The sequence below is a fragment of the Cyrtonyx montezumae genome, unplaced genomic scaffold, assembly GCF_038088225.1.
Source record: "Cyrtonyx montezumae isolate F1298 unplaced genomic scaffold, pur_monq_1.0 scaffold_17, whole genome shotgun sequence".
In the NCBI taxonomy this organism is placed as follows: Eukaryota; Metazoa; Chordata; class Aves; order Galliformes; family Odontophoridae; genus Cyrtonyx; species Cyrtonyx montezumae.
Window position 1 is genome coordinate 27,060,188 of NW_027071903.1, and position 22,493 is coordinate 27,082,680.

The 22,493-nt window shown below is 41.6% G+C and overlaps 1 protein-coding gene across 4 annotated transcripts in view; it reads left to right on the forward strand.

Moving 5' to 3' along the window:
* Positions 1-22,493, forward strand: part of PDE8A (phosphodiesterase 8A) — a 133,886-nt gene that overhangs the window by 90,444 nt on the left and 20,949 nt on the right. For 3 of the 4 annotated variants that reach the window (XM_065733943.1, XM_065733939.1, XM_065733940.1), the window contains exons 2-9: positions 9,181-9,237; positions 11,187-11,377; positions 12,034-12,090; positions 14,322-14,379; positions 15,489-15,577; positions 15,799-15,877; positions 16,882-17,019; positions 21,558-21,646. In XM_065733943.1, the coding sequence (XP_065590015.1) occupies positions 9,181-9,237; positions 11,187-11,377; positions 12,034-12,090; positions 14,322-14,379; positions 15,489-15,577; positions 15,799-15,877; positions 16,882-17,019; positions 21,558-21,646 (758 nt within the window). The remainder of the gene's footprint in view (positions 1-9,180; positions 9,238-11,186; positions 11,378-12,033; positions 12,091-14,321; positions 14,380-15,488; positions 15,578-15,798; positions 15,878-16,881; positions 17,020-21,557; positions 21,647-22,493) is intronic. The other variant, XM_065733942.1, reaches the window with a different exon arrangement.

Below are 22,493 nucleotides of genomic sequence, written 5' to 3' on the forward strand. Positions count from 1 at the left end.
CCCTGTAGTATTTCATTGCTGGGAGGAAAAGGGCAAAGAAAACAAGTGCGTGCAGTTGGTGCTGGGCTCAGCTCAGAGCCGTGGACGTTCCTGCATGCTGCAGGCGGCTCAGAGCGGCTCTGCGGTCCACACGGGGTTATGCAGATGCAATGTCTCTCCCCCTGAGGGAGGACAGCAGGGCTCACAAACGAACATTTCCTGCTAAAATTTCTGGTAAAAGCTCCCTGCCAGAGCTATCAGCAGTCTGGATCACTGTCTGGGAAGAAACACTTGGTGCAGGGGAGGAAGAAGGAAATGGTGACTGTGAACTTGTTAATGATGTCGCCAGACAGGACTTTAATGTCTCTTCTCCCTTGTTTGTGCTTTGGCATCGACCAGAAGGCCTAGGCCTGCTGCATCCATTCAGAGAAAAGACAGGAGAGTGAGAAAGCATATCCAGGAGGGAAATATAGTTTGGATAGTTGGGAAACACGAAACGAACTTCCATCTTGTCAGGTGCCAGAATTTATATCTTGAGTGAGATCAGCTCTGGCCAGATGCCAGTTTACCGTGCATCGCCTTGTTTTGCATAGGTTGACACCATGTTAGAGTATAACAACCAGGACCTCTTTCATCCACGTGGCTCCTTCTCCTGCTTCATCATTACTGCATGAGTGGAATGAGGAGCGGATAAGTGATGCTGTGTGGAGCTCAGTGACACGTGGCTCTCCCTAACAGTTTGAGGGCATGTGGTGGGTTCTGGTGCCCTGTAACTGGAAGAGGCTGATAGAGCTTCTGGAAAAACTGATTCCTGACGTCCTACCCATGTTGTAGGAAAGGGAAGCGCCATTTTAAACTGGCTATCCAAAGAGCACTTGAAGGGCCAAGTCTGCTTGACCAGGTGCAGCCCTTAACCACCACGAGCTCTGTGCTTAATGTTGGTGATCTTATCGTTCAGTTAGCTGTGCAGTTTGCAGGCTAGCTGTGCAGTCAGTGCATGTGTTTACATTGTGGATTTATTCAATGTTTTTTCACCTTCTTTTCTTGGCCTGTGATCTCCTCCCATGTTACACACCTTTTCTTCCCAGTTTGCTGTGCAGCAAGGTTCTCTAACAGCTTTGCTTACCATCATCACCAGGTGGAAGGATCTGATGTAGTTATCTCCAGATACTGTCTCTTTCCTGGAAATCTCAGGGTTAAATAGAAGATAGAATTTATATCCAACATCAGTATATTATTATCTGCGCAGTTCTGGTTCGTGTACTTTGAGAAGTACAAACCTTAGATGTGGAAAGAGTATATCCAGACAGTTGTATAGTTAGTGAACTTCATTGTGGGCAGGATTTTGCCTTGTTGGATGTTAGATACCCAGCTGGATGTGTTTCCCCATTAACAACCACAGTGGCTGTTTTAAGGGCTGTTGATTAAAAGGGAGTGGCTCCACTGAGAGCTTGGTTCCTGGTTTCAGACTGAAACTTTACTGGGAGGTGGTAAGGTACTGGTTGCTTAGGCGTTTCTAGAGGGAAAAGCATGCTCTGTGTTAACTCATTCTTATGCCAGCAGTGTCATCTTTGGCACATCAGCAGCTCTTTGGTAAAGGGAGAGCTGGGGCTGTGGAGATTATTTTTTAGCAAACATAGTAATACAGTTAGATTCTTTAAGTAGTGCTTTGAGTTAAATTAAATAAAAGAGAGTGCTGGAGTGTGCCTTGCACAAATCTAGATAGCTCTTTTGGTGAAGAGAATTTCACTCTAAGACGAAAAGTGGTTTTGCTGCAAGCCTAGTAGGAATTCTGGTTATAATGAAAATAATTCACTTTATTAAAGGCATGCAAAGTTTAGAGGATTGGTGTAACTGTAAAAAGGTTCTACTGTACGTAAGGAAAAAAAAAAGTGATCCCATCTACATCGAATGTAATGTAGTATTTCAGGAGCGCTGTGGGCTGGCAGAAGTGTGGTGTGTTCCTGACCCAGGAGCAAGCACAAGGCCTGGGTTGGGTTTCAGGCTACCCGGTAGGTCCTCTGAAATGAAGAGGCATCTGTGTGAGAGGAAAGCAGGCACTGGCCCCCACTAGGGAAGTTCTGAGTGGGCAGAAAAAGGAGGGATCCCAGCACTCTTAAATACATTTGTCTGTTTTCCTTCCTATGATAAAACCTGGAGTTATCCTGTTGGAGCATTCTCTGGTGTGAACGTGCAAAATGAATTCTGGAGAGCAAAAGAGAGGGCACAGCACTATGAATTTCTTAGAATTTAGTTTAAATATGCCTGTAATCTCAAGTTTTCTGTCATGTATTGGTGATAAAGTTCTCCATTTATAAAAGGTATGAATGCCAAAGAGCATAACTTGTGGTTTTCTTAATTATTAATGGACAGTTACATTCAGTAAACAAAAATGCTGAAACATTTGCTATCACTATTGAACGCTTCACTGTGCTGGTCTGTATTCTTTCATGGAGGTGAGTGGCAGCAGATAGAAAGAATTATTATGGTCAGTAGCACCAGAGCTGTCATTTCCCCACAGTGTAGTGCTTAAGGTTTGCCTATCAGTGAGGAAGTTTATGCAAAGATTTTTCTTGTAAAATTTTCTAAGTTGTACAGCTGGGAACACAGGGACTCCCAGCAGTCAGGCTGTGCTGGCAGCCTGTTGCACACATCATTTACCTGTGCTCTTTTTACAATGTGGTATTGCTCTGACTGTTGGTTTGCCAATGGTTCAGGCTTCCACCGTGTCAGTAAGAATGATAAGTTGTTAATGACAATAGGAATATCAAGCTTGTTCCTTAACAAAGGGAGGCTCAAGAAAGAGTAGAGATCTTCTAGCAAACCTAACAGACTCGCTGGCAGTTTCATGGTGCTTTGTGCTCTGCTTTCTTGCTTTGCTGGGTCTGTTTGTGGCAATTACAGTGTTGGTAGATCAAGGCATGAAAATTTGGTTCGACACAAAGAAACAGTATTTGGAAATCTTCCTAATAGACTGGAATTTCCTTTTAGATACTGAGCTTATTCAAATCCAGATGGTTCAGTGAAAATGCCACTGAAATCCATATGAATAAAGCAAAAAATAAGGCTTACAGTGACAGTGATGGAGATCTATTGTATCCTGATGTGTCTGTAATCATCTCTAAAGTAAAACTAACAAGTGTTAGCCAGTAGAAGGAACAGAACTGGTTGATAAATATAAAACAGATTAGTGCTTATTGCTGCACTCTGGGATCTTTTGGCTTCTGCAGAATCACAAGAGAGCAAGCGGCTTGAATATTATTAAACAATAGAACTACTGTGCCGTATTTAAGTCTCCCAGAGTTCTCTGCAGCTCCACTGTGAAAGTGCAGGCAGCAAGAATTTCCCTCTGGGCCAGAAGAATGCAGGATTTGTATGGAAGTATCCACACAACTGGGGACGGGAAGTACTGGTGCTGCAGCTGGCCTGCAACATTCATACACCTGAGACAGCAGGAGGGATGAGTTCTTTTGGAGTCAGACAAAGATGTTGGGAAAGCCAACGCTGGGTTTATTGCTTGCAAACCCCAACGTACCCCAAAAAGCTGGGGGTCTCTGATTTTAGATGACACTTCCCCTCCGAAGTGCCAGATCTTCAAGCTGGCACTTAGGTTTTGTTTAAAACAAATACAATAGTGTAAGTTGTTAATACCCTGAAGATACTCTTTCTTTTCATCTGAAGGAATTCAGTTTCAGCATTTTGCGCATTCTTAAACTGGACTCTTCTAAAAGACAAATGCTTAAGAGCCATGCTTAGCTTTGAAAAGCTGAAAATGTTCTTACTATTTTTTTTTTTTTGGCCTTGATAAAAGCATCCATTTGTGCAACCTATGTATAGAAAACCGTTATTATAGGGTTTAAAAAATTCTTCTAAAGTACAAGCCAGATCATTGAAGCTGCTGTTTTTCTCTTTAGCGCAGGATATAACTACAAATGCTTTACAGCATGTCCTCACCACACAGAAATACTTGGCTATAGTTGAGTGAGCATTCCAGGGATCCAACGTGGGGAGAGCCCGCAGCCTCCAGCCGAGGGCTGTGCGTATGTGGCCTCTGCGGAGATGTTCCAGGAAAGCTTCCAGTCACAGTGGGCAGCATGAGGGGAGACCCCCGTGAGTCAGCTCAGATTTTAAGGTGGTGAAGGTGTAAGGGCATTTTAAACTCAGTGCTGGTTGGTCATAAAAGCGTTTGATGAAACGATGATGATGGACCACAGGCCAGTGCTAAGGGTGTTCATGTTTCTGGGGTCACCGTAGAACATTTGGTTCACATTTTTCTTATTTAATGCAAAATAAAAGATAACTATTAACTAATGAAAGATGACTGCTCGTGTATATCATACAGATCTCTAAAGGATCCCTGGATCAGTGAGGTGCCACAGCAAGTGCCACTTGCTGGCATTGAATATCTACTTTGTGAGAACTGATTTCCATTTGACAGTGTTCTCCTTGGATAGAAGATGTTCTGTGGATTCATGAGCAGTGATCTGCTGCCTCTGTGGGACTGAGATCTGTGTGATTGTGCTGTAGGCGTGCTAAGTGTTAATGATATTTATCATCTAAATATCCTAACTAGAGCAAAAGGAGTCTCCAGAGCTGTTGGTGTGCTCTGTGTAGAAGCTCTGACCTTTCACAATGGTAGAGGTTACTGTCTTCTTTTCTGTTCTGTAATTGTATGAAGTTGACCGCAGTGGGCCACTGGTCTGGGCCAGAAGCCTCCCAGGCCTTACCACATCGCACATAATTATAAAAGTCTCTTTGGGACAGCATTTTTTTTTCCAAAATAATGAAATGATTCACCTCTGATAATGTCATGCTTGCAACAGGGGAACAGTAGTTTCTTATCCAAACGGGAAGATTGTACAAAAGGTACAAAACCAGTTGTTGGCTGTGTCTAAAGTATGCTAGAAGGCAGCAAGCCCGATTTTGTAATAGGATTACTTCAGTTCTCTTCTAATTTGTCTTGAATTGGACAGATCCTGAAGAAATACAGACAGGAATTGGATACAGAATACAGCAAACAACGCGCGTAGTTGAAGGTGTCATCAGGAGCTCAGGAATAAGAGCATGGTTCCCATGGCTGGTACCCTTAGCAGCCTCGCTTGAGAGCCAAACCATTGAGCTCCATAGAACTTCTCATAAAAACTGCAAGCTCTCCAAATTCTGTGTCCCTAATGATGTGAATCAGAGGCCTGGCTCCCAGAAACAGATTTACATAAGACCGATTCACAGCTGTTAGTAAAACTTCAGAAATGGTGAACAGAGGGTATGGTATCTCACTGCTTGCACTGGCTGTTGTATCATACAGCAGCATCATAACTAATTCCTGTAGGATTTAATACCGAAAAAAAAATTAAAAAGAATCAGAACCTCAGGTGATCTTCAGGACTTTTGAAATACAGATCTAACTCTGTATTGTTTTGTTGACAGAGATGCATCAACGGGAACTGGATTTAGAATAAATGCTAGATTTTATAAGAACAAATTGCACTGAGTCAGAATGCTGCATTATTTAAATTAACAAGTCTGACATTTGTCTACATTTTTTATGAAACAAAAATATGAAAAAATATCAAGGGATGGAATTAACAGGTTTCATCCAGGTTGAACAGCAGTTGTGGTAAATGTTAGCTGCCTTCCACAACTCTGTTGTTCTGAGTACAGCTTTAGGTCTTTAAGAGCCTGGCTTGCCTCTGTCCTTGAACCTGTCAAGCAAAGGCAGGTAACTTGAGGTCTTATGTCACTGGAGTTATCCATGTTGTAAAATAATGAATCAGAGCCTCAGGGCTGAAGTCTTTATTTGAATGGGTGGTAATCTGGTATCGAACTGCTAACCATTTCTCATTGCCTGCTTTCTAAACCTGGATGTCAGCTGGTTGCCTCAGGCAGCCCAAGGCTCTGCTTTAAAACATCCCACAAAAAACTTCATGAAAGAAGTGACCTAAGAACGTAGCTCTGAAAAAGAAATGTGTTTGCTGCACCAAGCACTGCATGGGAGTTAATGGCCGGAGGGTGTGGGGGGCTGACGCTGCCTTTTAGTTTGCTCTCCTCTCCAATTGGTGATGGTAGGAGAGGCACGCTGGAGGGAGCCAAGATGTGAGACCTCTAGCAAACAGAGACCTGAGGAATGCGGGCTGCTTTGATGTGTCCTGCGCTCCAACCACGCAGTTTATCGGCACAGGGAGTGTGTGGATCAAGCTGGCTTTATGTCCACCCCTCAGTCCTTACTATATTTATTCACTGGGCAAACTCTACAAGGTTTTTCTAGCTGTAGGAAGAAAAAAACCCACGAAAACAGCAGCCACCATGAACGGATCATTCCTGTTGATTTTGTCCTGGTAAAATGTGAGGAATGACTTATGGTGAGAAGTACTTTACCGGGTTATATCAGGTCAGCACCGAGTTTGTTGTACTTTAATCGGTCACAGTTGTTTGGGTCTGTATTTATTTCAGTTGTTTTTATTTACCAAACACTCACTTGTCCCTGGGCATGGGAAACACAAAGTATTGCTATCAGTAATCACAGTGTTTTCAGTTTAGCAGCTGCACCAGGCAGTGGGTCAGAGACCGTTCCTGTGTGCGAGGCTTAGAGCAGGCTCAGGTTGGTTCTTTATCCACTAGAAAAGAAAAGCACTTGAGCAAATAAGGATGTGTTAATGCTGTTACAGTATGTGTGAGCCTTGGTTGGGCTTGGTTTTCTTGTGTGCTTGTCTTTGTAAAGCTCATTTTGTTCACTTGTATTGTTTCAGCTCACCCTTGCTGCAGCCTTGGTTTCTGACACAGGACTTTGCTTCTCAATGCTCAGCACGTTGCTTCTCAATGCCATCAGCAGCAGACAAAGAGCTGAAATGATTAATCAAGTGATTGAACAGATTTCAATGGGATTAAGAATTAACTGGGGTTCACCAACGTTTTGTAGCAGTGATACAGAGCAGGGTTTTTCTTCTGCTCAGGGCAGGCAGTTAACATGTAATGACAGCTTCTCATTTGGGCAGTGCCTGTAACTTAAGCTTCAGTGGTGCATACATGGGTATTTTCAGTGTCAGAATGCCACAGGTTGCTGGCATAAAAGCATTTTCCAGGCTTCGTGAACTCCCTGCAGGATAAATCTTGTAGCATAACTTCATGGAGCTTGGTCTGTGTTGGAACTCGGTGTGAGGGTGTGCTGCCCTGAGACATGGGGCTCAGAGACCCCCAAATTGCAGAGCTCAGCTCTGACTCTGTGCCCTGCAGCTCCCACTGGAACCAGTAACACTTGCTGCTTTATGCTGGCAGCCGGAGAGCAAAATAAATAATGCAAAATTTAATTTGAAGTGTGGTCGTGGCCAGAGAAATGACTGTAGAAAGGCATCTCTTATTCAATAGATATACCTCCTCTGTGTCCTTTGGGCACGCCTGCTGACCCTGCTGAATGAGAACAGAGTCACTGCTGTCAGTGCTCCAGGGCCAGCAAAGCCCCAGCAGAAGAGGCTGGATCCCCTTCTGCTCCATGCACTGTCAGCAGAACTGTTTGCTGTTTTCTGGTGCAGATTTGGGAAAAGTGGATGATGTGCCTCGAGGGAGGAGAAAGCAGTTTGATTTCTTCCTATGGAGGAGATGTTTGGGGTCTTAAAATTAGAAAAATTGACCAGAGAGTATTTAAACTAAGCCACTCGAATTCAGGATGACTGAGAGTAAACCTGAAGCCCACCCACATCATTTTCATGTCGGCTCTTTGGGGCCCTCTGAAATAACACAGCAAACCCTGGCTCCTTTTCTGCAAGCGCTTCATTGCCATTTTTCCTTGATTTGTGTTTCTTGCTCATTTAATGTTACCCTGATGATTTCCAAGTCGATAAATAAATAAAATCACACATGAGAAACTTTGAGGGCTGAGCAATGGAGCAATGAGGTCAAAGAAAGAATAGAGCATGTAATTCAAAAAGATTTTTCTGTGGGATGTGGTGAGGTTTCTCTAAAATTACTTATTGGAAACGTTCTGGAGTGCAAAGCAATAAATCTGATCTTCAACTGTGGTTTTACTTTGAAAAACAACAATGTAAAAATGACACCTTTGCACTCAAGGGATCTTTTCTTTGTACATGAGAATCCAGAGATGTTTTCCATTTACGGCATTGCCCACAGCAATTTTCTCCTACTTTTTCACTCCGGTATCTTTGAAGAGTCTGTGCAACTCCAGGGACCATTGGGCAGACACTGCTGCCCTTTTGGAATTAGGAGCATCGATACTCTGATTTCTAGTTTTCATTTCAGAGATAAGAGATGAGAACTACTTAAGCATATGAAAGCACAGTTACTTGCCAAGTGGGAATTCCCAGAGACTCTAACCTACACAATCCTATTAGTCTCCTCTGTATTTATATGTTTATCTCCTTGAGAATGTCTGTCCCAGATGCCTTCAAGAGTTGTTTGTGCTGACGCCTGCACTGCAGCCAGTGGTACCCAGTGATTAATTGCATCAGAGCCAGCTGTCAGAAGCAGCACCTGGGCCATTCGCCTCAATGGCTTCCAGTGACACATAAGGAGGAATCCCAACACGGTTCTTGCACTGCAGCTAAGCTGCTGGCTTGCATTAATTGAACAGAATCTAGTGCAGGGATCGCAGTGTGCACAAAGCGTGCCATACCACAGCAGTTTTTTACAGGAGTTCTCAAAGCCAAGCTGCGTGCTGAGTGCATGCAACATCATCACAGATATTGGAGTTCTGAGGCCTGTCCTGGCGGGGCTGGGTGGGAAGGAGGGAATACAGCATCCTTGAGGCTACTACTTTTGTGTGGCTTTGCATCACTCTTCAGCACCTATGACGTAGGAAGTTCTTGGAGTAACATTTTTTTGCTTTTCTCTGCAAGTTTAATTTTCTTTAGAGGTTGTTGGTTTTTGTTTTAAACTATTTTTAAAATGCTTTCACAGCTAGCAGAGCAGCTCGTGTCACACAGAGGTTACGAAAAAGAAATAAATACCAACAGACTGGTACAAAACTTTCATGAGTAATCCATTCTTTTTAAAATGTAACTGTAAAAACTGACTTGGTTGTAATGGTGTTAACACAGCTCAGCATATGCACTTACAAAAGCAGAACAAGGCCATCATACTGACAGTCATGTATCTGTGCAGCAGTGGTCAGTGAGTCTTCTCTAACAGAGCTATTTTTGCTTCTTCCCTAGGTGTGTATGTGCTAATAAGATCCCCTTTTATATTTTCCAGACACTGGTTACAGATGTGCAGTTTGGCCCTATGAGACTTCATCAAGATCAACTTCAGGTAGGTAGTACAGTTCCAACTGAAGTCTTAATTTCTAAGATATCACAGAAGTCAACTTCCAATGTATGCCTGGAGTTTTTGGGGTGTGGAGATCTTCACAGTGTTTTTGTCAAGTGATATACGTGCACCTAACAGGTTGTGAGCACATTAAATGTGATATTCTTAAAATCCTGGCAAACTCTTTTCTCCAAACATCTTTCAACTCCCAGAAACAGAACCATCTATAGCCCTTTCCTCAGTCAGATAGCTCATGGTCAATATAGTATGTTCCATGTTTTGCATTTACTTAATCAAAAGCTCATCAGAACAGTACTAAGTCAGATGTCCTGTTGAGGTTATTGCACCAGCATTACTACTAGCATCAACCAGACTTTCTATACAATCCCAGAAAATAGAAAGTGAGCTTGACAAAGCACGTGTGTTTGGGTTTTTATTACTATTATTTCTTGCTGCCTGGCATTACTTCATCCTCCTTTATCTCTCTACTAATAAAGGTGATGTGCCAGCTGTCCCCTTCTTTTGGCTGGGATGGTAGGAGGTTTGCAGATACCTGACTCCCCTGAACATCCTTTTGAAAATTCTCCTGTGTCTTGTGGCATACTGAAGCATTAATAATCCAAGATGTTCCTCAGTAATTAATTACAAAACTCTTTGGTGAAATTTATCTGGACCTGCTGATTTGAAAATGTCTGTCTTCAGGAACTGTAGTTGAAAATCCTCCCGAGCTATTGTCAGAACAGACAATGCTATCATCTAACATCAGATATTAGGATAGCCTAATCCAGCTTTTCCCCAGGTATAAATCAGAACCATTCCTTGAATATTTTTGCCCCCTTTGTGGTTATTAATGGTTGTATGACTTCTGTCCAGTCATAGGCCACTCAAACATTCTACCAGCTAATCCTTGTGATACAGTTGGCAAATGGGAGGGAAGGAGAGGTCAGACAACATTACATTTTTGCCGAAGTTGATCATACAAATAAGATCTGCTGACTGTTCTGTGCTAATGCTGAAAACCTATTCCACTCCTAAGAGTGTTATAAATTACCTTCCCTAAATATAGCTCAAAGTATGAGATGTTTTTCAAACAGGTCTGCAAAGGTTACTATAAAAGGAATCTGAACTAAATGAGTACTAAGTTCTTCATTCTTGCGAAAAAATGCACTGCAGGGAAATGTTAAGATTTACTGGTAGACATTTCATCAACCTGGTCCAAAGTGTAACCAGCACCAGAATTCCTAAAGTCACCCAGAAGATAAACGGCAGTGGGATGCGGTATGAGTTACACATGCTCCACATTGTTGTCTAACCAAACCATATATTTAAGTGTAGTTTGATTAAATTACTGAAAGATTGGTGTTCTAGGACAATAGGCCAAAATGTTGGTCTGGTTTATCCATCTTTCCCAAAAGGCTGCATCCACTGAGTCATCCACAAAAGCAGCATTAACATAGATGTATATTCTGCCAGTCTGTGTGTTCTTTCTGCAAAAGAAATTTTTCTCTATAAAATATTACCCTGAAGCAAAGCACAGTCACATTGTTGAGAGTCTTCCTAAGCAGACTTCATGTTTATCTTTCAGAGTGCATTCTGGCATAGAATTTAAAACACATTTCGTTAGAAATTAGGAACGTTGAACATTTGGGTGTTATATCGATTTTAAAAAGACTCAGAGAGAGGAATGCTACTGGCAATTGTGCAGCAAGTTATGACAGAGCAGATCATAGCTCTCTTGACTTCCAGTTCTGGATTTTCAGCCTGGCAATTCCCTTCTGTGATATAAAGCTCACAGCTAGCTTTGCACAGGATCCACAGGGGTCTTCATATACGGAAATATTTCCATCTTCTGTGAGTTCATGTTGACTAATGTTATTAAAAGTGGGCAGAAGTCATGGATTCTACTATATACGTTAAGAGTTGTTTGTAATGATTCACTGTATCTGAACCAGGTACTTCTAGTGTTTGCCAAAGAAGATAACCAGAGTAATGGGTTCTGCTGGGCCTGTGAGAAAGCTGGGTTTCGATGTAATATTGCCAGGACACCTGAATCTGCGCTAGAATGTTTTCTCGATAAACACCATGAAATTATCATCATTGACCACAGACATTCCAGATACTTTGATGCAGAAGCATTGTGCAGGTAAGTGCCCTTTCAGGGTAATTAATGAATAGCTATGTAGATAACTCATCAGGAAAGTTTTCTTGCTTTTTCATGACCCTTCTATAAAATCTATTGAATGTCACTGGTTTTTTTTTTGGACAAATGTCCATTTTCAGCATCTATTTATGTTATCTCAGTGCTGTGGCATTTTTGGTTATTTGCTAGGACATTCGAAGCTTGACCTGGTTTTCAGCACCTGGTTCCACATTTGCTAGAAAGCAGCACTGCTTTTTTTGTTATATTTTCACCATTCTGTCCCACTGTAAAGTAAAATGCTTCTTAAGTTAGTGAGGTCAGATCTTTGGAGCAACCCCTCTACTACTAATGCATTTTCAGTGTGAGCTTCAAGCTGTTTCAGAGGGTTGGCTTTTTCTGTTCCCCTTGAGAGTATTCGAGGTTTCAGTTAACATATATTCTGTATGTCCCTTTTTTGACACGGAGTCTCAGACACTGCTGTATTTATTCTCTTTTCTCAGTAATCCTGCAGGCTTTGGATCTATTTTTTTTGCTGTTGTTAAAGCAAAGCAGGCAAAAGAGGCATGTTAAGAAAAATAATGTATGGAGATTCTGTACGGTCATAGTTTCTGAAATGTGAACTTTAAAAAATATTAAATGTTCTTTCTTTTTATTTAAAGGTCTATCAGAACAACAAAACCCTCAGAAAATACAGTCATTATTGGTGTAGTACGAAGGTAAATACTCACATCTTTACTTCCAAATTTCATCAACAACGTGTGAATCTTAACAACGTAAATGTAAATCCTACAGTGAAAAAAACCTTGAATTAGAAGTTCTTACTTTGCTAATGATGATGTGATATCACGTGGATATCACATCACGTGGAGTTTTCACCATTGTTGGCCACAGGCTTTATGATTTCTACTTCTTACTGAAGAGGTGTCACTTTGGTTTGCTGCTTGCTTTCACAATCACTGGAGGTTTTAGGAGCATGAGTCAACCTCTGCAACCCCATGTGCAGAACTGTGGAATTGCCTCATAGATTGTATTTTGATATTAATAAATATAACACATTGATCTTCTCTTGATCTGTCCTTCCATCTGATTAATCACAGCACAACGAGATCTGTTGAGTTACAACAAAAGCGTAGAACAATTTGATCAGTGAGAAACAGCATCTGAGCATGGAAATTCTGAAAATAGCATGGACTATTAAGACATCTGAGTAAAGCAGTGCACGTTTTTTCTTCCTCCTCCCTCTTGAACACACTACTTATATATCATAAAGTAATGTAGGAGTAACAAAAATGTAATATGTTTAACTGGAAATGGATGTGAGCTAATTTTCTCTGAGTACAAGTTGAGACTGGCTATTTCTCAGAAAACGTTCATTCTGAAAACCAAGTCTGAGGTGCTGAAATTTCCCATTAACAGTCCTGCTTCCCACCACCATCTCTGGCGAACAAAAGATCCTCATTAAACATTTCAGAGGATTCCATTGTGAATATAGTCTGTTATTTTTATGTTGGGAAGTCTTATGACTGTTGCTTCTACAATCAGAGTCATCTCTTGTCAAAGTCATACAAAAGAAAAGAGAAGAAAAGGAGCAGGAGGAAAACGGTAAACTAACTCAGGAGCTTCTTCATGTACATCAGACAGAAGTACTCCTGTGGTTCTGTGGGCCAGCAAGTCCTTTTTAAAAGCTAGGAGCAATTGGAAGCTGGGCTTGCTGACTCACAATTAGGAAGTTACTCAAAAAGATTTTTCTTCCCTGCAATTGATTTTGTCTTTTCAAAATGTTCGTATTGTGTGCTGGGACAAGGTAATAGCTCCCTGCAGTGACAAGCTTGAGTTCTCAAACTTTTCAGATGTCTACTGTCTCTGTCTAGGGAAACTTCAGAAGTAAGTCTGCCTCTCACTAGCACTGAGACAGTTGTTTCAAATTCCTGTGTGCTAACACATGTCTTCTGTAGTCACTATTCAGGGTTTCACAGTCTGAGAACTTTCACACATTTCCTTTCTTGCAAGAAGTGTATTTGTGAAAGAGCCTGACGTTTAGCCAATAGCATATGGGAAGGCTTCTCTCTGAGGATTACCATCCTTCAGTTTCCCGCAGCTCAGTGTGTTGAGGTCTTTTTTTTCCTGCAGTATTTCCAATCTCATTCTTTGTACTTTTGGGAGGCAGCATTACCAGATAGCTGGCATCAGGAATGCAGATATTTTCTGCCCTTGTCTCCCTGCTTAGTCTTGATGGGCATCATTTTCTTTGTGCTTAAGAAACAAGTGCACAGAAAACAAAAACAAGAGATGCCATAAGATCCAAAATTCCAGACGTAAAGAAGAGCTATTGTGCCATCTGCTAGACACAGCCAGCTTCCATCTGCTCATTTACAGAAATCTAACATAATGACCTTTCTTCCAGATTCCGTTCGTACATCCACATTTGTTGGAGTGTCTTTTAACAGCTGGTACAGCCAACATTTTCAGAATGACTAAGGTATCTCATTGTAGGAGTCTGTCATTCTGAAGTGACCTGCTAGTAGGTACTGGGTAGTCAACACTAGAAAGTCCATCGTCATTCAGCCACCCTAAGTTGTCCACTAAGGTTTGGTATATACAGATAACAAATCATTTATTAAAACTTTGCTCATGCAGACTTTCAGGTGCATCTTTGACTAAGGACAACATAAATAACAAATAACTGGTTTGAAAAAAGGATCTAGCTAGTTAATTGGTTTGAATCATTCCTCTTTTTGTGATGCAAGATGCTAATCTATTATGTATTCCAAAGATACAAGCCTGTAATATACAAAAAATGTTTAATTCATGGATCCTGTTAGGTTCTATCCATATTATCCTGTAACGTGACATCTGTGGTAGAGGTAAAGATATGTCAATGGCTTGTTAAGTTGTGTTTCAGTTGATTACAAAAATGATTTCTGCCTTTGTCACCCTTCTTTTAAAGGCATGCTGATCGTGAAGAGTCATCGATATTGCCCCTGATCTCTGCTGGCTTCACAAGGGTACGTTTGTTTTATAATCCAGTTAGCTCTGACATTCCAGAACTGTCACTGTGCCAGTAATCTCACCTGTAAATCTTGTTTGTGCTGCTCATTCTTACATAGTTCCTCATTCTGAACTACAGTGCAGTGGTAGAGCTAGAGCAGTGCTGACTAAGTAGGTGGGCAGTCCCAGGAACACCAGAAGTGGTACTGAGACATTTCTTCAATATATGTTTCTTCCAAAGTAAGTGTATGATGCTCTGGTTTAAAAGTTGACTTTGGCAAAATTGACTAATTACTGTAGTAGAGCCAAAGAGCAGCTTCAATGAACAACAGAGCATGCTGTTGGAAATCTTTTCTATCAGATGCCAGTTCACATCTGTAAACGGGTTTCAGACACTGTCAGATGCTATTATCTGTTGTTTAGAAAGACCTGAAAAGTATTACGTTGAATCTGTTCCTTGGCAACTATTGCAATTAAGCAGGAAAGGTGCTTATTAGTCAGTTGAGTGGATTCCTTATTGCATTAAGCTGACAATGGCACAAAAATGCACATGATTTACCACTGTAATTTAGAGTATATTGGTTGCATGCTCACCTGATTTTCACAGTCCATTTGCTTATTTGTAGCAGGGTCCTAATACAGGAAATGGTAAAGCCTGAAAATAACTGTGCTTGTATGCACAGAGTCATTCCAGCGGGCGCATCAGTAATCTGATACATGTTCTGAATTATTTATAGATCAGAGCCTTGGAGATTGCACTAATGGCAAAGCATAGAAAGCTTCGTTTAGCAGCCTTGATGTGATGGCTTATTGTTGATAATCCCCACCGCCCTCAAACTATCAACATCTATGGTAGTTCACCATGAGCAAAGATGTAACATTCAGGCACATACCTGGTTAAAATTAGAAGTTTGAAGGAAAACATCAGAGAAGATACTCAGGTCATTGCTATCAGGGCCTAGAATGTTTCTAGCTCCAAAAAATAACCTTATCAAGTTGCTTACATTACTGCATGTTTATTTTATGCATATCTGAGCCTTTTTTGTTGGGCAAAAGAAGGCTGAGCTTCATACCCTTGAGTACAGAAATGTGTACTGATTAAGTATTTCTAATGTTTTATTTGCAGAGATATATAGAAAATTCCAATATCATGGCCTGTTACAATGAGTTAATTCAGCTGGAATTTGGAGAGGTGCGGGCACAATTCAAACTAAGGTAATTTTAGCAAAAACATGGTGAAAATTTGCCATTTCAGCTATACCCTTTAAAGAGTATCCATTTTCCTGATCTGCAGTTAATTATAGAATGTCAGCTAAAGAGAATATGTTAATCTTTAAAGTACAACTTTGTTCAGTATGGAATTACAATATCTTATTAGCATATGCAGGAAAAATTATGTGGATCAAAGCTAATCAGATGTCATTTTTCATCTCCAGGGCTTGTAATTCATTATTCACAGCATTAGAGAAAAGTCAAGAAGCCATTGAGATCACAAGTGAAGACCATGTAATACAGGTTTGTTCCAGTTATTTTTATAAGTACAGAAAATTGCTCTGCTACCTGCATTTTATTTCATTCATGATTTCATTTACTTTTTTTTGTGGTACAAGAATCTAAACTAACTAATGGTTCTGACGAGGTTGAACTGAGTTTAGCTGTAGAGTAGAATTTTCTCCACTTAAAATATCTTATGTAAGTTCATCTCAAGGGATGCTGTGAAAAAAATAAGAACTTATTCTGGTTTAATTCTGCTCTATTGAAATAAAAGTACAACACTGTTTTTGTTTGTTTGTTTGTTTTAATAAACCTGATGCTATTTGTTGAATCAGGATTTTTGGCTGAACTGTTTTTGAATGTAATCATCTCTTAAGAATGTGTTTAAAAGTGGAAGAGAAACTGTGCTTAGGTTTGCATTCCTGAAAAACTGCATCTTTGTAAGGGAGTTAGTTCCATTCATGACTGTGAAGGCTGTGAGGAGTGATTTTATTATCAGTAAAGAGGTTGAGTAGAAGCCTCTGGGGGTTACAGTGTGCATATAAATTGTATCCTCTTGACCCAGATCTTGACAATGGCAATTTCATTGAAGGATGTGCTTTCTACATCCCTTTTCCAAAAAGAACAGAGCCCGTCCTGGTGCTGTTTGGAAATAATGCTCTTTTAGGATGAATTTTGTTGCGCTGTGGGCAGACCCAGAATACAAGAGGAGCAACGTGTGCAGGAGTCCTGCAGCTCCAACAGGCAGGGCTTTCTTCTGTGACAAGCCAGGGGAGCACTGTTAGGAGCAGGGAGCATCCAGGGCACCTTTTCCATATCTGTCACATGGAAACATTGCAAACTGTGAGGCATTCACATCCTGTTATTATGGGAAAAAATACATTCAGATATCTTGTTCCTATCCATGAGCAGTGCAGACCGATTTTAAATGTTCCAGGTTGCCAGATTCAGCAAACGGATAAAAAGGGCTGTGTTGTGCTCTCAATACTGTTTAATGTTTTTGTTTGTTTGTTTTTATTTTGCAGTATGTCAATCCTGCATTTGAAACAGTGATGGGCTATCAAATAGGTGAATTAATAGGAAAAGAACTAACAGAAGTGCCTATAAATGAAAAAAAAGCTGATTTCCTAGATACTATTAATTCCTGCATAAAGATAGGAAAGGTAAGTAATGCCACTGCACTGCTTCTTATTTTCTGTTTGTGAAACTTATTGTTGTCCAGGGATGGCACATGATAACTTGCAGCTTCACAGCCATATAGCATTTGCACCTTTATTAAGGAAGTAAGAAATGCTCATTTGCAAAGGATTTTTCCATTTTAGTTGTTTGGAAGAGCTACATGTTTTATGAAAATTATTGACTTGCTGTAGTTATTTGATAGAACAAGGGGAAATGGTTCTAAACTAAAGGAGAGGAGGTTTAGATTAGATGTTAGGGGGAATTTTTTCACAGGGCACTGAGGGGCTGGCATGGGCTGCCCAGAGCTGTGGGTTCTCCATCCCTGGAGGTGCTCAAGGCCAGGTTGCATGGAGCACAGACCTAGTACTTGATCTAGCAGCTGGCAAACCAACCTTTGGTGGGGGGGGAGGTTGGAACTTGATGATCCTTGAAGTCCTTGAGGTGTTGGTAGATATGTCATGGCCTATATTCCACCCTGAGTCTGGGTATCTCATGGGGTCGTGCAGGCTGCCTGCTAGAAGCACCACGTTACTGACCCTGAGCAGGGAGATGGCAAAATGAAGCATGGCACTCTGTGCAAATGGGCAGTGATGGAAAAGCACTGATGCAGAGTTGCAGTGAGTCATACTGTGTAAATCAAGGTGCTAACACAAGCATTCCTTAACAAACCTGCACTCTGGATACAGATTGCATGTGCTTTCAACAAGAACATGTTACTCATTTCTGTGTGTTAGTATTTGCAAAGAGATCCAAGCAATAGACTGTAGCCAGGGATCGTGGTGTTTTGTACCTCTGTTGCCTGACCAGAATTATTTCAGTAAATGTGTGTAATACAAAACTGATGTTAGAAGGGAGTATTTATGAACTTATAATTCATAGATACGTTACACATGTCAGGCTTCAAAACCACGGCATCAGTTTCAGTTCTCAAGATATGAAGTAATCTAAGTTTTAATAATTTAGTGTGCTGATAAAAATGTCTTTAATAATGGAAACATATTTCACTCTATGAATGATAAAAATCTAACCCTAATCCATCTCTTTCTTTGCAACATATTTCACTCCTGGCTCTAGGACTTTCCAATCGTGATGACTAATGAAATACTACTCATTAAAACCTGCCTGTCTGGGACAACTTAAACTGTTTCAAGTGGATATGTCCTGTTTGCATGTTTTTTGTACTCCCTTTGCAACATTTGATAGTACACAGTCTCTGTAGCCCCACTTTTATGTGTTCATAGAAAAATGATTTACAAATGAGGTTATTACAGGAAGTATCTGCAAGTTGACTTTGTGTGGTGCAGCCTCTGAAATACTCCATCCCTCTGAAGGTGCTTTAGATTGAAATGAGTTGTGTCAGGGTGTTACAGCACTGTCAGAGGTGCCTGACTTTCATCACTCTGGTTTGTTGTGTTTATTGTTCTGAGGCTTGCAACTACTTTACATCCTAATCTAAAAGTCTGCTTCCCATTATGATAAACTGAATATTGGTTACTGTAGGTTACAGCATGCCAAAAAAGCCAGCTGTGTTCTGTGATCCTCTCCTTTTAAAAGGTTTAGTTCTTCTCATTTGAATAAACATGGTACTCTAACAAAAACAACAGAAAGTAAGATTTGGTGATTGTTACAGAAGCTAAGCTGTGGAAAAATGGCATCTAGGCTTTAAGTGGAACCAAGGAAGATGATCTATAGCAGCATTTCCCTTCTTGTGCCAGCAGACCTCACGCTGGGAGTGAGTCCCACATCTCCAAACAAGAGCTGATAGGCATCGCCCTAAGAGATGGTGAACTGTGTGACACACAGAGATCGCTGGGTCAGGAGGGTGTTCTCATTTCACATTACTACAGCTGCCTGTCATCTGCAAGAAGCTGATGTTACTGTGAGGCCAGGCCTGCCTGCCCAGACTTGAGTTACAAAACAAGTTGAGCTTTTTCAGTCATTTGTGATTCACATTACATGCGTTAGGGTGAAATGTATAATTCTACTTCTGATGGCATTCCTTGCTTCCCTTGAGCTCTGCACCTTGACACAAAGCTCTTCACCTTAGTTTCACTCGTCCTGAAGTGAGATGAGAGCTATTGATGTGTCAGACCAGACGTGTGATTCTCTCACTGTCCTTGCTGGGGCTGGGGACAGCCAGCAGGCTGTGCTGTGATGGGCTGGGCCAGGCAGCTCCGTGCCATTGGTTCTGTGACACATTGTGCTTATTTCTGCTCTGTTCTCTACGAGGAGCTGTCTAGTGTGTGAAGCACCAGATTTACAGGGCAGGCTGAATGATTCCTTGTGATGCATGAATGAATGGTTTCAGCGGATAGATGCATGCCAGGGCCTTCTGAATGAACTCTTAAATTGCAGCTTTGATTCCTAGGGTACTCTGTAAAGGGTAAAACCATTATCTTCTTACTGTGCATAGTTCTTACTCTGCTCTTGAAGCCATCTTGATGGCTGGTGCAGAACTGACTGATGGCAGTGTCTGTGTGGCTGTAATGCAGCCATAACAATGGGCTGACGGGCAGCATGCCTTGGGAAGCAGCACTTCTCTGCTGGATTGCCAGCAGGCTCTGCAAGACCATATGCTGTTCTAAAATACGTTGAGTAATGTCCCTGTGAGAACTTAACAGGACCTTGGCTTGGACCTTCTATTTTTTCAGAATTCTGCTGACCTTTTTCCTCTTGCATTTCCTGCTACAGTTTCCCAGGCTGTAGGCATTCACAAGTTGAAAAATCCCTCTGTTGCCTGTGAGGAGCGCATCACTGAATAACCAAACCCATCTTGAAAAGCACGCGCTTGCAAAGTGAGGAGTATCCAATCTGTACCTTCTAACTTCCTCTCTTTGTGCATATTTTGTCTTTATTACTTGGGTTAGAGATCGATTGCACTTCTTCTGCCTCATCCTGGTTGTCAGGAAAATATTGATACGCATACCTAATTCACGAGAGCACTGAATTTTGTGATGTTGGCTTTATCTTCATTTGTATTCCTCACGCAGCTCAGTGGAGATGTTATGTCTGCTTCCTAATTTGTTATTCACAGTGCTTTTCTCTGGCAGATCTTTGGAAGAGCTGTTGGTATTCCCTGCTGTGCAGCCTGTTGCCCTGCAGCTCCATGTTTGTTGGCTCCATTAGCATAAGTGCGAAACTCTTCTGTCTGTGCCCGTGCTCTGGCCTGCTCCACTGTGAGGTCTGTCAGTCCAGTGTAAATAAATAGGAGCTGGGTGCCTCAGGAAGGCATTTCACATCCGTTTGTAGGATCTGAGCTAAGGTCCGTTGAGCTAAACTGATGGACAGCAGCTGGCACGGGCAGTTTGCATTAAGTGAATAAGTGAGATGGAGTTCATTAATTATTAATCACTTGGTAGTGGTTAGCTGCCCAGATCAAAATCTGATGCTTTTCTTTTTTTTTTTTTTTTTTTTAAGAAAAAGGGAAAAAGAAAAAAGAAAAAAAAAACCACACATGATAACAAAAAATGAACCAGCAACAACTACTCTAGGGATGAAAACGTGTAGGCAAGGCTGTAAACGTTGTGTGCTGCAATGTTCCTGCAGGCAGGGCTGGTGGCTGCACGCTGGGCCACAGGGCAGCCTGCTGGCTCCACAACCACCCAGCGACACAAGAGACTGTTTGAACAACGTTATGCCCATAAGCATGTCTGGAGCAAGGGGGGAGCTCATTTTCTGAGTCTCATTGAGAGAAAAGATGGGGCTTTGGAATAATTTACACTCTGCACTGGAAGGAAACGTCTCATTTCTAGAGAAGACAAATGACTTCTCACTGCAAAATGAAAATTTCCTTTCTGTCTTGTCTTTTTGTTCCATTTGTGAGCTTTATTAAAAAAAAAAAGCGATACTGACGGCAACAGTGATATTACAAAAACTGTCTGCTTCTCCTGAGACCAGAGTGCTTGGGGAGGGGAGGTCAGCAGGTGGAAGGCACAACCCAGGAGCTGTTCTAAGCTCTGCTGCTTGAAAAAGCCAGGATAAATCTCAGAAAGGCTTTGAGGCTGAACAGGCAGTGTGGAAAGTAAATGCATTAGGATCCCAAGGCATTTTTAGCTACTGATACATAACGTCCCACCACGTGCTGTGTGGCCTTGGGGTAGGGCACAGGGCCTCCCCACCACCAAACCTGCATGGGCTCCTGTGGGCTCTGCAGCAGTGCTGCTGTGTGGTGTCCTCCTGCAGGGCACGTGCCAGCAGCTCCTGGTACCTTCAGGACAGGGATTGCCAAGTGTGTGTGGGCTCACTCCCTCACAGAGATAACATTCGAACCAACGTTGTCATCACATTGCTTCTTACTGTCATATGTTTCTCTGATGCATTCTTTGCCTTTGTGACCCTTAAGGATGATCTTTTAGGTTTGTGTTGTACAAGAGTTTTCCCTGAAGAGAGAGATGAAACTGCATGTTCTCATCCTGTTTTATTGGACCCCTCTAAGTTGCCAAATGAAGGAGAGAATGCAGAACACTGTATTTGGTCTGCTGATTGCATCTTGAACTTCCTTCCACTTGAATTGCTTTTTCAGGAATGGCAAGGAATGTACTCTGCGAAAAAGAAAAATGGAGACAGCATACAACAAAATGTGAAGATATTACCTGTCGTCGGACAGGGGGGGTAAGTGTGACAGCTGAATTTGGCTGTGAATGGGGCTCAGCAAGAGTTCAGTCATTTCAGCAGGCATCACATTATCTTGTGTCTGAAGATAAAAGAAACATGCAAAGGAGGGAGCCTCAGAACACTGCATTCATTCCTTGGGGTAAAATCAAGTTTATACGCTCTGTACAAGGAAAGTGAAATTCTCCTGATTCGCCCCAGCAAGGAGCCAAAAATCCAGATGTGCTCACATATGCCTTATTCTTTTAATACTCACGGAAGCACAAGTGCTCCGTCCTCTCTGTGAGCAGTGCTGGGAGCACCAGAACCCTCCTGCTCTCTGTTCTGCACTGTGTCCTCCTGTGCTCACCTGCTCTTGGCAATAGTAATTTCAAAGCCCCCTAAGGAGACCTGAATGTTAATTAAAAGCACTTTGATGAGAAACTTGTTCAGAAAGGTGTGTCATCATGAGGGAGAGGCTGAGTGCAGCTTCTTCATGCAGCTACTTCCTAAAAAAGAGGCGCTTCAGGTTGATTTCATCCCTTGGAAATAATTCATACTCTATATCAATGGAGCGAAAACATTTTCAGCTTAATATGCCAGACTTGTAAGAGCAGTATGTACTGTACATCAACAATAACATTGTTATTTAGGGGAAAATCTATTTTGGAAAGCCCATTTGAAGCTGGCTTAGGAAAGTTCCTGGTCATCAAAGGTGCAATTTTCTGTTTGGTTGTGTGATCTCTGTATCCTATAGAGGGTCCTGTGGTTGGACGTTGCATGCTTTTTAGTTGTGTCATACCTGACACATCCTACCATAGCCCAGAAGAAACCATGGGGGGCAAGGAGAAAAGGAAGGAATGTTCGT